Here is a 16,729-nt window from a genome sequence, read left to right as displayed (position 1 = left end):
GCAGTGATCTCTGTACTGCACATGCCCATACACACAGTGCTGCCATCACAGAGGCTTGTCTCTCACCCTTATTCCATGTAGCAGTGATCTCTGTACTGCATATGCCCCATCCACACAGTGCTGCCATCACAGAGGCTTGTCTCTCACCCTTATTCCATGTAGCAGTGATCTCTTTACTGCACATGCCCCATCCACACATTGCTGCCATCACAGCGCCTTGTCTCTCACCCTTATTCCATGTAGCAGTGATCTCTGTACTGCACGTGCCCCATCCACACAGTCCTGCCATCACAGAGGCATGTCTCTCACCCTTATTCCAAATAGCAGTGATCTCTTGGCCTGATTCACACTGAGCGCTTGCAAGGAGGTCGATGGTGCCCTAGTGCGCATGCGGACGACGGAGGCTGCTCCATCGTGCGCATGCATGAGACCCGGCTAGCGATGGGTAAGCTGACGCTCCGGGTCTCGCACCAAAGGGGGCGTGCTGTTGATGTTGATTGACAGCATGCTCTCTTTGGTGGGTGTGCAGGTGGCATGGCTGCCAGACGGAGGCGTTCCCATGGGAATTTATACCGTCTGGATCCGGCCCCACTGACATCACTAGTGATGTCAGTGGGAGTGATTTTGGCTCTGATAGAGCCAAAATCACTTCAGGGCTTGCGGTCACTGAGACCATACCACAGGGTCTAGTCGCAAGCCTGATGGTCGCAATGGTCTTGACCATCGCGACCATCTTTTTGGCCGCACGCATATGCTGTGGGTTGTCACCCACAGCTATGCGAGCGGCCAGGAGGCCGCTCCAAGTTTAGGTAAGAGGGCCCTAATTCAGAGCAAGCGCTCTGGTCACAGCGTCCGGCTCTGAATCAGGCCCACTGTACTCTGTACTGCCTATTCCCCATCCACACAGTGCTGCTATCACAGAGGCTTGTCTCTCACCTTATTCCATATAGCAGTGATCTCTATACTGCACATGTCCCACCCACACAGTGCTGCCATCACAGAGGCTTGTCTCTCACCTTTTTCCATATACCAGTGATCTCTGTACTGCACATGTGCCATCCACACAGTGCTGCCATCACAGAGGCTTGTCTCTCACCCTTATTCCATGTAGCAGTGATCTCTGTACTGCACATGCCCCATACACACAGTGCTGCCATCACAGAGGCTTGTCTGTCACCTTATTCCATATAGCAGTGATCTCTGTACTGCACATGCCCCATACACATAGTGCTGCCATCACAGAGGCTTCTATCTCAACCTTATTCCATGTAGTAGTGATCACTATATTGCACATGCCCCATACACACAGTGCTGCCATCACAGAGGTATCTCTCTCACCCTTATTCCATGTAGTAGTGATCACTGTACTGCACATGCCCATACACACAGTGCTACCATGACAGAGGATTGTATCTCACCCTTATTCCATGTAGCAGTGATCTCTGTACTGCACATGCCCCATCCACACTGTGCTGCCATCACAGAGGCGTGTCTCTCACCCTTATTCCATGTAGCAGTGATCTCTGTACTGCACATGCCCCATCCACACTGTGCTGCCATCACAGAGGCTTGTCTCTCACCCTTATTACATGTAGCAGTGATCTCTGTACTGCACATGCCCCATCCACACAGTGCTGCCATCACAGAGGCTTGTCTCTCACCCTTATTCCATGTAGCAGTGATCTCTGTACTGCACATGCCCCATTCACACAGTGCTGCCATCACAGAGGCTTTTCTCTCACCCTTATTCCATGTAGCAGTGATCTCTGTACTGCACATGCCCCATCCACATAGTGCTGCCATCACAGAGGCTTGTCTCTCACCTTATTCCATATAGCACTGATTCTCTGTACTGCACATGCCCCATCCACACAGTGCTGCCATCACAGAGGCTTGTCTCTCACCCTTATTCCATGTAGCAGTGATCTCTGTACTGCACATGCCCCATCCACATAGTGCTGCCATCACAGAGGCTTGTCTCTCACCTTATTCCACATAGCACTGATTCTCTGTACTGCACATGCCCCATCCACACAGTGCTGCCATCACAGAGGCTTATCTCTCACCCTTATTCCATGTAGTAGTGATCTCTGTACTGCACATGCCCCATACACACAGTGCTGCCATCACAGAGGCTTGTCTCTCACCTTATTCCATATAGCACTGATTCCCTGTACTGCACATGCCCCATCCACACAGTGCTGCCATCACAGAGGCTTGTCTCTCACCCTTATTCCATGTAGCAGTGATCTCTGTACTGCACATGCCGCATCCACACTGTGCTGCCATCACAGAGGCTTGTCTCTCACCCTTATTCCATGTAGCAGTGATCTCTTTACTGCACATGCCCCATCCACACAGTGCTGCCATCACAGAGGCTTGTCGCTCACCCTTATTCCATGTAGCAGTGATCTCTGTACTGCACATGCCCCATCCACACAGTGCTGCCATCACAGAGGCTTGTCTCTCACCCTTATTCCATGTAGTAGTGATCTCTGTACTGCACATGCCCCATACACACAGTGCTGCCATCACAGAGGCTTGTCTCTCACCTTATTCCATATAGCACTGATTCTCTGTACTGCACATGCCCCATCCACACAGTGCTGCCATCACAGAGGCTTGTCTCTCACCCTTATTCCATGTAGCAGTGATCTCTGTACTGCACATGCCCCATCCACACTGTGCTGCCATCACAGAGGCTTGTCTCTCACCCTTATTCCATGTAGCAGTGATCTCTGTACTGCACATGCCCCATCCACACAGTGCTGCCATCACAGAGGCTTGTCTCTCTCCCTTATTCCATGTAGCAGTGATCTCTGTACTGCACATGCCCCATCCACATAGTGCTGCCATCACAGAGGCTTGTCTCTCACCTTATTCCATATAGCACTGATTCTCTGTACTGCACATGCCCCATCCACACAGTGCTGCCATCACAGAGGCTTGTCTCTCACCCTTATTCCATGTAGCAGTGATCTCTGTACTGCACATGCCCCATCCACATAGTGCTGCCATCACAGAGGGTTGTCTCTCACCTTATTCCATATAGCACTGATTCTCTGTACTGCACATGCCCCATCCACACAGTGCTGCCATCACAGAGGCTTGTCTCTCACCCTTATTCCATGTAGTAGTGATCTCTGTACTGCACATGCCCCATACACACAGTGCTGCCATCACAGAGGCTTGTCTCTCACCTTATTCCATATAGCACTGATTCTCTGTACTGCACATGCCCCATCCACATAGTGCTGCCATCACAGAGACTTGTCTCTCACCTTATTCCATGTAGCAGTGATCTCTGTACTGCACATGCCCCATCCACACAGTCCTGCCATCACAGAGGCTTGTCTCTCACCTTATTCCATATAGCAGTGATCTCTGTACTGCACATGCCCCATCCACACAGTGCTGCCATCACAAAGGCTTGTCTCTCACCCTTATTCCATGTAGCAGTGATCTCTGTACTGCACATGTCCCACCCACACAGTGCTGCCATCACAGAGGCTTGTCTCTCACCCTTATTCCATGTAGCATTGATACTCTGTACTGCAACAGAGTTATTGTTTATTATATTACTGACTACTGATGAGATTAAAAGATACTTTGTTTCTAATACTATTCAACACACTTGAACAATATAGTTATATACTATATATGCGGTGACAAGTCTGATGGCCATACTTGTTTCATGCTGTTTTTTTTAAATGGCTACAGCATATAAATAAAAAGTTAGTGATGTTTATAGTGGAATGTGTTGTGAGTGCAAAATGGGCTCAGCAGAGAACTGAGAAAACCCTCAGCAATGAAGGGGTTAATAACACGATGTCATTACCGACCAATCATTTATCAGTGATTTTTTGATTGAGAGCTGAGCATGGTAACAGCATCCGGTCACAGTGTGTGTACAATATAAGTAATATAAGGGCCCAGGGGCCACAGCTCTGATCATGATGTCATATAAAGGCCATGAGGGGCTCAGACTAATATAGAGGGGCACCATAAGCATGACTTGTGACTGAAGGGCTCCAATACCACCATAACCATATAAAGCGGCATGATGGGCTATAGCATATATAGGGGCATGAGGGAGTAATGCCATATAATGGGTTAGAGGGGGTCTCATGCCATATAAAATGAAATCAGGGGTTCTCTTATATAAAGAGGCATGATGGGCTATAGCATATGTAGGGGCATGAGGGAGTAATGCCATATAAAGGGTTAGAGGTGGTCTCATGCCATATAAAGGGAAATCAGTGGTAATTTTATATAAATGGGGAATGATGGAGCTGTGCCTGGCATATATAGGGGCATTAGGTAGTCTGATGCCATATAACGGGTTAGAGGGGGTCTCATGCCATATAAAGGGAAATCAGGGGTTCTCTTATATAAAGGGGCATGTGGGCTCTGTCTGGCATATATAGGGGCATGAGGTAGTCTGATGCCATATAAATGCGCATGAGTGTCTCTAATGGCAAATATAGGGGCATGAGGTAGTCTGATGCCATATAAAGGGTTAGAGGGGCTCTGATGGCAAATATAGGGGCATGAGGTAGTCCGATGCCATATAAAGGGTTAGAGGGGCTCTGATGGCAAATAAGCAGTATGTTTTCCCTGTCTGGGAATTTGAAAATAAGTGGAAACCCTAAGAGTAACCTAGAATTGTGATTACAGGTATATAGTCAGCAAGTTATCATTCATAGTTATGATGTCAACTTGTTGAAATATCAACACCGGGAAGATGTCAACATGCTGAATGTCAATATGATAAATGTCAACATAATATACAGAACCCACAATCACATGTGCAGACCAGTATCATAGTGTTAGAGTGGGGTGAGATTCATCACAGACTGTGATCACAACTGACAGCACAAGTAGCCGGTCACTGACTGCATGAAGCACTAGGCATTCCCACTATGGTGGTGCACTGTGTATAGAGAGGTGTGTCTAGGTACAATAGGGGTCACATTCAGAATTTTCCTATGATGTCCACAAAGTTCTAGTTACACCCCTGTCTTAATATATATAACTTCATTAGGTTACTGGGCCCAGGGCCTGCTGTGAAAGATTATGTCATTAGCCTGGTTTTACATTATAATCTACTTACTGTAGTATCTCCATCTGACACTGGTCAAACAATCCAGATAAACTGGACCCAGCCTGAGTCACGTCCTCTGCAACAGGAAATCTGCATCTACTGAACCTGCACAAAACACAGACACAATGTTACTGTAAATAATGAAATAACATTTTAAAGCATACAGATAATGTCGCATTATACAGGCCTCTTAGTCATGTTATAGGGCACAGTGAGACGAGACCGAATCCAAAACATGCAATGCATAGTTTAACCACTGGGTGGCCAGTGCTCCACTGATGATAACTACAGAACTAAATACAATAGCAGTGGATAGAGATGGCATTACAGTATAGCAAGCCCTGAAAGCCCTACTTACCTAATCCCTGCAGGAGGTTGGTACTATTCTCCAGCAGAAGTCAGAGGTTTGGAGCCCATGGACAGGCAGTGGTAAATGCCCACTGCCATCAGAAATGACTTCCTGATCAGCTCCTTTCATGTTAATAAAGCAGCTGTTATGATGGAAGCGGTTGCTCTCAGCCAATGGGAAAGAGCTGTGGATTGGTGGAAAGTGGTCACTTCCATGGGAAGCTGCTCCTTTATAGCCAATGGAGCCAGGGGAGTTGCGAGGGTGGTTCCAGTGGAGCATGAGCTCCAGGCGCCAAAATGGACAGAGGGCGCCATCTAGGATTCTGGAACTAATGGGCACTGTACAGTATGAGAGACGCCTGTTAGTTTTATCTCGGTTTGTTTGCTCTATATCCTAAATAAGTTACAGATCTGAGATCCATTTCTACATTTCATTCTCCCTCAACCTGCCCAGATTGCCTCCCCTCCGGCCCTCCCTCCTCTGTGATCATCTTCTGTCACCTCCCCTTTCCTGTCAGATTGATTGCATTCACTTCTCACCTCTTTAATTCCCTCCCCTCTCTACCCTTTGATCGGCTCCTTGCCCCTGTCCACTCCTTTCTTATTGGCTTCTGTCACCACCCCTCTCTTTTTTATTTATGTATAGATCCTAGATGCTATACATAAATAAAACAGTCCCAAAGGAGCTACAACTTAATGTCAGATAGTGCATCACCGAAGCATTCTATCCCCCCAATGGAAACTCAGTGCCCAGCATGATACTGCCACTTGTTTGCCCCTCCCCTCTCCTTTCTTATTGGCTTCTGTCACCACCCCTCTCTGATCAACTCTTTGTCCCTCCCCTCTCCTTTCTTTTTGGCTTCTGTCATCACCCCTCTCCTCTCCTTTCTTATTGGCTTCTGTCATCACCCCTCTCCTCTCCTTTCTTATTGGCTTCTGTCATCACCCCTCTCCTCTCCTTTCTTATTGGCTTCTGTCACCACCCCTCCCCTCTCCTTTCTTATTGGCTTCTGTCATCACCCCTCTCCTCTCCATTTCTTATTGGCTTCTGTCATCACCCCTCTCCTCTCCTTTCTTCTTGGCTTCTGTCATCACCCCTCTCCCCTCCTTTCTTATTGGCTTCTGTCACCACCCCTCTCCTCTCCATTTCTTATTGGCTTCTGTCACCACCCCTCTCCTCTTCATTTCTTATTGGCAGGTATGAGTTTAAAAAAAAGTCACTGCTTTGCTACGTAAAGTATTAAGGTGCTCTTAGGCATGACCACACAGTGTTATTTGAAAGGTCTTTTAAAAAATACTGTATTAGGAGACCTGGAATAATGGTGGTAGACAGAACATGGTTAGTAGTACTCACATTTTTATAGGTGCAATGTATATATGTGATGTAGGAGCATAGCTGAGAAGGGAGCTTCCCATAGGTGTTCCCACTCCAGTGATAGCGGCTTGGGGCAGTAATTGCAGTAATAAGCTGTGCACCCTGTGGAATCTTACTCTGGCACATGTACTCTGTCAGTTTAAGTTAAATGATCAGAATATATAATACATTCTAATCTATTGACTGATAACAATGATTCGAAGGAGATAAAAGTCAGATCCTAGGTGCTATACATAAATAAAATAGTGCCAAAGCAGCTACCTCTTAATGTCAGATAGTGTATCACCGAATCATTCTATTCCCCCAATGGGACCTCAATGCCCAGGGTAATACTGCCACTTGTTTGCTGTTTTTCTCTTCATTTCAGTATTCCTCCGCAGGCTGCCCATACCCCACTGGCACAGTTGAGAACAGGGGGGCGGGGTGTGAGACTATGCACTTTCTCCGGGCACCATGGTTCTACGCTACTCCTCTGAATGGAGCTGACCGGGAATGACTGTAGGTAATTTCGTTTGGCAATGGGCACTGCCTGCTGCCTGTCCTTGAGCTCCTAATCATTTTTTAAAAATTAATTATGTGTCCACTCCTGGCTCACTTTATTAATAATTCTCCCTTTCTTGCATGGGGGCCTATGTCTATACTTCACCACCATTAGAAGCTTTGCACTTTGAATAAGGCGTCTGTCTGTGCGCCATTATCTCAAGCAATAAGATACTGTAATGTTAGCTGTTAGAGGCAATATCAATGTATAACTAGAGAACAAGTCTCATCATGCTCGTGGCTATAGTATTAAGATCATTAAAACAGCAAAAAAAAATTGCAGCCAATATGAGTATAGAATCTCTCATCTCCTCCAAAAAGACTAAGGGGCAGATTCAGACCCACTTGCGAGCGCAGTGCGCTCACAAGCGGGTCGATGTTTGCCCCCTGCACATGTGCCACCTCCAGCATGTGCATGCACGAGACCCAGCCAGTCATTTGACACTTGCCAGGATTAGACAGTCAGGAAGCCAGCGGTTGGCATTGCGACCACTAGCTTCCCAGCAGAGTCATATGCCCAATTATCATGGGGCAATAGCAATATGCCTGGTTCATGGATGGATCAGCCACATTGAAATCACAAGGGCACTGCTGGGCAGCAGCAGCATTCCAGCTGGCTACACAAGAACTGTTGCATGAGAGCAGTGAAGGTGGATTAAACCAATATGTAGAACTGCAAGCCATGCTGAAGGTGCTGGAATAAACTCAAAGCCCTATTGCCCTCTACACATACAGCATGGCTGTGTTCCGAGGCCTAACCACTTGAATGCCAACATGGAATTAGAACAATTGGAAAGTCCATGGCAAAGATCTGGGGTGGCATGCCCTGTGCAACAATAGGCCTGTGTCGGTGGTCCGTGTCAATGCTCACACTAGACTAAGTGGCAATGAAGTTGCAAATGCACTGGTTCATGTGAGAACATTGGCACTTACCCATAAAGAACAAATAGAACTGTGCAATCTTATAGAATGGGCTCATGCACATGGTGGCCACAGAGGAGCAGAAGGCCTGTATGCCTGGGCTCAGACAAAAGGAATTACCATGACAAAGTTTATGGCAAGATAAATCACGGAGAGATGCAAGAGAAGTCAGCTTATGAACTACAGGAAAAGGCTAACCGAAGACATGGGCTCTGTATAGAGAGAAGAACGAGCAGGACAGGCGTATCTTAAAATATAGTCCTAACTGGACAAATAGCAGCAAATATTGTCAGCACAGATGGTGTAATGGTTAGCATTTCTGCCTCAGCACTGAGGTCATAGGTTTGATTCCCACTATGGCCTTAACTGTGTGGAGTTTGTATTTTCTCCCTGTGCTTGTGTGGGTTTCCTCTGGGTACTCCGGTTTCCTCCCACATTCCAAAAATATACTGGTTGGTTACGTGGCTCCCAACAAAATTAACGCAAGTGTGTAAGTGTGTGCACATTTGATAGGGAATATAGATTGTAAGCTCCACTGGGGCAGGGACTGATGTGAATGGATAAATGGATAAATATTTTTTGTAAAGCGCTGGGGAATACGTGTGCTCTATATAAATAACTATTAATAATAATAATAATAATAATAATAATAATAATAATTAATAATAAAAATAAATAAAGAAATGTGCAAAAAGATGAAATTGTGTTCTCTAAATTGGTTTAAAACCAAAATACTCACGTGTCTTTTTTAATATTATATTAGTCCATGCTAAAGTTCATTTTTACAATATTATCTTTTTATTTAATTCTTATATCTGAACCCGCTTTCTACTAATAATATTGTTGTTTCTTAATACGTATACAGTTAAATATGTAAGATAATTATTTTAATAAAATCTATTGTTTGTACACTCTTAGCTTGTTAAGTACAGGGAAATGCATGAGGGTGTAATTTTAGATGTGGGTGGTTTTCCTTAAATACAGTTAAGAGATTAATATAGCATGCATTACAGTGAGTTTAAATTATTTCTAATTGGGAAGGAGTGAAGTATTCTTCTCTTTTATTCTACCAACTGTTAATTAATTGAATTACTCCTAGAGACCTTCAGAATGTTAGTATGTTTCCATTGTGACCTGTCATCTACAAAGTAAAGTAACATAAATAGTATCTCACAACTCATATTAGGTTCAAACCTTTGATTCCCTTCCTGAACATCTACAGGTCACAAAAAAAATCTCAGTGATTTGTCAAATACATACCCAAGTTGTGAAAACTTAGAAAGTGCTTTAGATAGAATATTCCGATCCTTTGGTCTTATTATGCAGCCATGAAAAGTAGCAAGATTTTTTATTGTTCTTCTCTCCAAGCAGTAGGCTACAGCTTGGCAATCAATGTTATTCTGGTTCTCTTTTTTACCATGAAGAACATTGATTTCAATGGTAAGAAAGTGAGACATCATTCTCTCTACAAAGTCCTTATCCTGTGTCTCGTACAGGCCGTATAGTATCTCAATATGGGAGTTTGAAGAATTTTTCTTTAGCCATTTCTCCAAGGCTGGTTTTCCTCTAAAGGAAATGTGACAACCAATGATTCTCTGAGTCTCCTCAATTTGTTTTTCACTTGAAAGACCAAATAAGAATCGTACAGTTAATTGTAGATATGGCCGGTATTCTGATGCCTTCAGTAAATTTTTCATTTTATTAAATTTTAAGAAGTAAAGGTATTTATTCACTGATTTCTGATCCAGGACATAGTAGAGAGCAGCAAAGAACTCCTGCACACTCAGATGGATGAAGCTGTAGGAGGTGCTGGTGTCAGTGTCCCTGTGGAAGATGTTCTCATTCAGAAACACAGACTCCATCTCTGACATAGAGAGTTTATGTCTTCTAAGATCTGATTCTTCAAATAGAATTCTCTGGTTCCAAACTCCTTCATTGGCCAAAGCACACAGCTTCTTTATACATCTGCATGTAGGCTGGGCAGAGTCCCTTCCATGATACTTTATTAAACCCTTTAGGTACAACAGGTAAATGGATGTGCATGTCTTGCACTCAATCACAGGTAATCCCTCTTTCAGTAGTGGTCTCATTACAGTACATACAATCCAGCAAGTTATAGGGACAAGACACATGGTGAACAGAGTATCATTGTCCTTAACTGTACTAAGAGCCAGGTCTGCTTGTTCTTTGGTGTCAAAGAAATTATAGAAATATTCTTCACGCTGATTCCCTGTAAACCCCAGAATTTCCACATGTCGAAGACATTCAACAAAGTCCGTCAGCTTCATCAGTGAGAACGGCCTTGTGGTGATGATTAGTGAGCTGTCACTGAGCAGTGTTTTATTCAATAAACTCTTTAGAAAGATTTCTTTTGAGACCTCCAGAAATGGGTCATTACAAATCTCTGTGTCATTCATTGGTGACCATTTTAATTCATCCAAACCATCAACAATAAATAGAATTTCTTCAGAGGTAAGGAAGATTGATTGCATCAAATCAGACAGATATTGCCTTCCACAATAGCTGGATATATATCTCGCCAGGCTTATGTTACCTGTGATGGTGTTGACTTTTCTACAGCTTATGTAGAACATAAACTGAAACTTGTCTTTATACAGATCCCCAGAGGCCCAGTCCAGCATGATTTTCTGGGATGTCATAGTCTTTCCTATCCCAGCAGGTCCCTGTAACACCACAGTCTTTGGAATAATTCCAACATCATCAGGATCAAACAGAGCCTGTATAGTGGTTGGAGAATACTCATCTGATGATCTGTTTGCCATAATCTGTAGATGCTTCTGGCCTGAAGATATGATCTCATGTTGTCTCTCCTCTTCATCCCGATGATTCTTGATCAGTAAAAGACTGGTGTATTCTTTCTTCATATTCAGACCTTTCCCTAATCTTTTATCACGATGTTTAATAACACAGTATGTCCTTCTCATCTGATCCATGTATCTTAATCTGCAGTCTGTATAGGATTTAAAAGTATATATATTAATAAAATAGTAAATATTTTGACATGCACAACCTACAGATGTGTCCTTTTGCATCTTTGCCACTCACGCTGCAAACGTGTGCACGCATTGCACCATGCGATTATCCGCAGTTGCGTGCACCATAGTACACCCTGCCATGCGCTGCATTCACACCATTAAATCCTATGGAGTAGCAGGTGCGATCACAGCATGCATACCCATTCGTGGGTGGGTTGCTCACGCCATGTGTGGTGCAATTTGCAGCGGCAAAGATGCAAGAGGACAGTCAATAGAAAACAGAGCTTGTACTTTAAACCAGAAAATGGTCTTAATTTACAAAATATATAGATACAAATTACCTAGGGGAACAGACACAAAAATGAAACACATATTAAACTTCATTTATTTAATCTATGTAATATCTGCATACAAATCAGAAATGAAGATACCATGACAGAGTCCCAGAAACATATTTGTACAGTTTGTACTATTAATGGCCATGTTATAGAGTATGGTCTTGGCTGTTACACACCTCCCATCTGTAGTGATGACTGGAAGCAGCCATTTCCTTTATATTAGCTGTATAGTACATATACAGGTATTTAATTGCAATGAAAGTTACACAGAATATGGTCAAGCACAATGGTTACAACCTGTTGGCAGTGTGCTATGGAAGCTCAGTATGAGCCATGATTATTACTGGCTGCAGTTAGGGTATATAGGATAAAGTAGAACTATGGTCCAGGGGTCTTCTCAGGTTGTGGCCTAAGATCAGCCGTTACTCACCTCAGCGCCAGCTTTCCCTTGATCTCTAGAGCGGTCAGAGGATGACCTGTAGCTAGACTTTTTGGTGCCCTGTGCCAAAGAGAGCATTGGTGCCCACCCCCATTTTTAAAAAAGAATAATAAGATAGTGCACCTGATAAAGGGCCATGGCCTCATGGGAAAGGGCCAGAGAACTGATAGGGTAGGTCAGGAGATGCTGGGGATAACAAAAGAGGAAGCTAAAAGTGAGAATGATAATAAACAGGAAAATTGACAGGCCCAAACAGCGCCCCCTGCCCTGCGGTGCCCTGTTATATGGCACTGGTCGCTCCACCCTAGTTACGGCCCTGGTCAGATGCCAGGTGCGGTGGCAAGTGACATGCTGAGGATTATGCCTTTAGTTTGCTAGGACATTCATGTGCTTGCTCCGTGATTTCTGTGGTTACTGTCATGGACACAGCCATGACAGTCTATTTTCACCTGACTAACCCTTTACCCAATGGTAGCATTGGCTATTGTCAGCTGACAGTGTCTTCCAATGAACTGTTACCTTAGATTATACAACCGGGATCTGGACAATAGGAAGTTGCCTGTACGTTGTCGTTACTTCCAGTGAAAACTTGCTGTTGCAGTGTTCCAGGTTCCAAGATCTATTCCTTCTAGTGACTTGTTCCTAGTGTTTCCACGGTGTGTACTCAGGGGGTCATTCAGACCCGCTCGCGAGCAGCAGTACGCTCACAAACGGGTCGATATTCCCCACTGCGCATGCGCACGACGGAGGGAGCTCCGTCGTGCGCATGCGCGAGACCCGGCGAGCGACGGGCTCACCATCGCTCTGGGTCTCGCAGCAAAGGGGGGCGTGCTGTCGATGTTGATTGACAGCACGCCCCCTTTGGTGGGCATGCCGGGGGCGTGCCTGCCAGACGGAGGCATTCCCATGGGAACGCCTACCATCTGAAGCCGGCCCCATTGACATCACTAGTGATGTCAGTGGGAGTGATTTTGGCTCCATCATCGTGGCCGCTTGCATATGCTGTGGGTGGTCACCCACAGCTATGCGAGCGGCCAGGAGGCCGCTCCAATAACAGGAAGGAGGGCCCTGATTCAGAGCGAGTGCTCTGGTCAGAACGTTCAGCTCTAATTCAGGCCCTCAGAACGACTTCTAAGTACAGTCATTTAGAGTCATCTATAGTGCTAGCTCCGCAGCTGAATCATCAGCATGTGTTCTTAGTACATCATCCAAATACCATTGCTTAATATCATTCTCCAATGCCAGCTCTGCATCTAAAGCTATTGAATGTGTACTTTATTCAAGTACTACAGTAGCTTCTAGTGTTAATCTCCTGTGCCAGCATTGCGACTGGAACCACTAAGTATGTACTCAATACACCACTTCAGTACAAACTTACAATATCTATCTCTTGTGCTTTTCCTGTGATAGTGTTCTTCCATTTTCCCACTTGTGCCGGATACCTGACCAAAAGGCCGCGACCTGCTTACTGGGTGCAACTTAAACCCAAATACCACTTGGAGTGGTCACTGTGAACACCTCCCAGTAAGTTAGACTTCGCACCTTTGGTCAGGTCTCACCAACATCTGGTACTGATGGATGAGGAAGACACTAATCCAGGCCCCCATGCCTCCTGTTCCATCCTCAACCTGGGTCCACGTCTTCCAACCCTGTGGCAGAAAATCATCTTAGCCGGACCGTGACAGGTCTGTTCTGCTGCAGGGGGGCATTTTTTTATGATTTTACAGTAACAGTAATGATCAGCTCCAGCTATTTAAAATAATGTGAGGCAAACAGTATAATTGCCAATTAATAATTTTCCTTCAAATATTGCATGGCAGCATAATACAATGGGCTATACAGAGACAGGTTTGGGAAATTCAGGTTACCATAGAGTATTTCAAGAATAAGGTTTATCTGTATATATAATTTGATATTTTCCTCTTTAATCCTCTATGGCAGCCATTACAATAGGTTTTATCATATCCCCTGTCTGCTATATGATCACTTCTCAGGACCATCGGGAAATGACTTGGAAGAGACCTTTCTGGGGTCCTGCTGGAATAATAAATAGATATAGTATTCTGGATAAATATATAGTGATGGCTGTCGTCAATTCTTCGAAGTTCAGTTTCTTCTCCAATTCATCTATCATGTATAAGTGAAATGATGGCATTACAGCCTCCTGTTGAATGTTGAACTACTTAATGAAGTCATTTTTAGACCTTTTGGAAAAAAAACCTTAATTAGATCCTGATTGCATGACTAACTACAGACTGGTATGAAAGCTTCCTTTTCTAGGTAAAATTAGTTAGAGAGTGGCTGCAGCCAAACTGTAAAACCCTCTTGTAACCCCTGGTATTTATGATCCATCCCAGTCAGGATTCCGGGCAAGGACACTGCACTGACAAAGTGGGAGCTTTAATGATCTTCTGATGGCAGCAGACAGAGGTGATTGGCCAATCTTTATCCTCCTGGATCTTTCTGCAGCATCTGATTTCATGGAACGCCCACTCTGAATGTCCATGAACAGTGTAAATCCACCAGTGGACTCAAAGACTCTACCATCAGCACACCATCGACACTTAGGCCCTATGAACTTTCTCTAATCATGGCCTCTGAGGCTGCCACTCACACATGTGCTGGAGGGGTTTTCAGGAATTGTAGTGTAAATAATCACTCAAAAGCAACGAACATCGACACGCTACGTCCATCTGTGATCAGGCCCAGAACCTGGTAATATCTGAAACTTGTCTTCTGTACTCACCTGTTACAGCATTATTAGTTATTTGCACTGGGCCTTGCACAAAATCCGCACACAGGGCCCGATTCAGATGTGGACGGTATTGTCCAGCCGCAAGGAAGCATCTGTGCAAGACCATCCAGCAAACACTATATTATTATAGGTAGTGTCCATAGGAGCAGACGCCTCCTGACAACAATAGAGATCCAGGTGCAGTGTCCATAGATGCTGCATCGGATCACCACCATGACCATCGATCACGATGGCGGCAGCACCGGCCAGTCTGAGTAAGCTTCAGCTTACTCAGGCTGGCAGCTTGTGAGGCCAGGAAATCTGCGCCCACTGATGCAGACTCTGGGCCTGATTCAGAGCCGGTCGCTATTTGCGGTCGTTCGTTCAGAAAAAGGGGGTGGCTATTCAAATGAACCGTTCACTCTTTGCGGTCTTTTCACGCCTCTAAGTCTGAACGAGCGAACAAAACTTGCGGTCGTTTTTTTAAAAAATACGCCCCCTGGCCGCTCGCATCCTACGTCATGTCCGCTATTTATTTGATTAATCGAGTACATCGACCAGGGTATGAACTGCTCGCTATTCTTGTGGTTGGTTTTTGCTACCACAATTTTGCGAGCAGTTCTGACTATAAAATAACCCAGTGACGTGCTCAATGACGCTGCTGTTTTAATTATGCACACCCATAAAAACGCCCGTTTTGACCTTTAAGCACGCCTGCGATCGGATCTCCACTCCCCGTTTTCAAGCACCTTCCCCTGTTAACACCCACATATGCCTCTTTCTCTCACTCAAATTATCAGGCATTCGCTATTTTGCGAGCACATGAATTTCGGCCGCACTGACTGGTTCGCACATGCGTATAACGATCCATACGCATGCACAGTTGGGCAAACATCGCTTGGAGCGAACGAGCGGCCGCTTACGAGCGGCTCTGAATCAGGCCCTCTGGCCTCGGCACTACTGGGAAATGAGGGTGTTTTTGGGAACACTACCCATGTACGCCCACTTCACTCCCCAAACGCCTCACAATGTCACCATGTCAATAACGCTGTGGCTTGGGGGATCTGTGAGCAAGATTTAAGGACCGGTCCTGCGCATGTGCATTTTTCCGATAATCAGAAAGCTGCATTAGTACACTCACTAGCGTCTGGACATGAATCAGGCCCACAACGCAGATGATCACATAGTTGAGCAATTTTTTTAAACTGCTCATGCATGGAAATTTCTAGAAGTGCACCTGCCATAGGGCTGGTGCATGTTTCGATGGCATGATTGATGGTAACATATAAGGATGCACCAATCACTATTACAGAGGGCACGAGCACTGATAGTGGGTGTCTCAGGCCTTGCACATGTGGCTGCATGAATTTACACAAGGGGAGGAGCTTGTATTGACAATTGTATAAAGTCACAGACAGGTGACCACCAATACACGATGCTGATTTCCCCAGACTTATTACTAGAGGAGACTTATAAGATCCCATACTAATCCCGATCTAACTGACATATATTCCTTATCCCTATCCATACTGGTTTGGGAATTTGCTCTGTTTCATCCTTGCCCAGCAAAGAGATCACTCTTCCTAACAGAGGATCCATCCAACCATAAGTCCTATAAAGTGTCCTGGTAGTAAATTTTGGGCCTGATTCAGTGGTGGACGGAATTAAGACATCTTTTAATGCTGCGCATGTGTCCCAATTGTTACAAATCGTAATTGCATGAAGATCAATGCGATTCCATAAGGTGGTGACTGGGGTAGTGGCGATCAGTATATTCGGTGCGTATCACTGTCAAGGACAGTGTCAAAAGACAGTTCCACTGGCACCAGAGGCCATGTACCATCACATTCTGAGCAGCAAATGGTTGCCTTAATGTCTGATGATGCAGCTGATCAATGGTACGGCTATATGGGCACAGCATTGGATGAGAGACC

The 16,729-nt window shown here is 44.9% G+C and overlaps 1 protein-coding gene across 1 annotated transcript in view; it reads right to left on the bottom strand.

The window, feature by feature from the left end:
• The window catches only part of LOC148500719 (NACHT, LRR and PYD domains-containing protein 3-like), a 182,833-nt gene that overhangs the window by 69,917 nt on the left and 96,187 nt on the right, over positions 1-16,729 (bottom strand). The window contains 2 exon segments of the mRNA XM_088451423.1: positions 5,114-5,209; positions 9,549-11,259. Coding sequence (XP_088307549.1) covers positions 5,114-5,209; positions 9,549-11,259 — 1,807 coding nt within the window.

Source organism: Taudactylus pleione, unplaced genomic scaffold (genome assembly GCF_031769625.1).
Source record: "Taudactylus pleione unplaced genomic scaffold, aTauple2 ptg000547l, whole genome shotgun sequence".
NCBI lineage: Eukaryota > Metazoa > Chordata > Amphibia > Anura > Myobatrachidae > Taudactylus > Taudactylus pleione.
The sequence above is the reverse complement of the archived record's forward strand: the minus strand, read 5'-3'. Positions and strand labels throughout refer to the sequence as shown.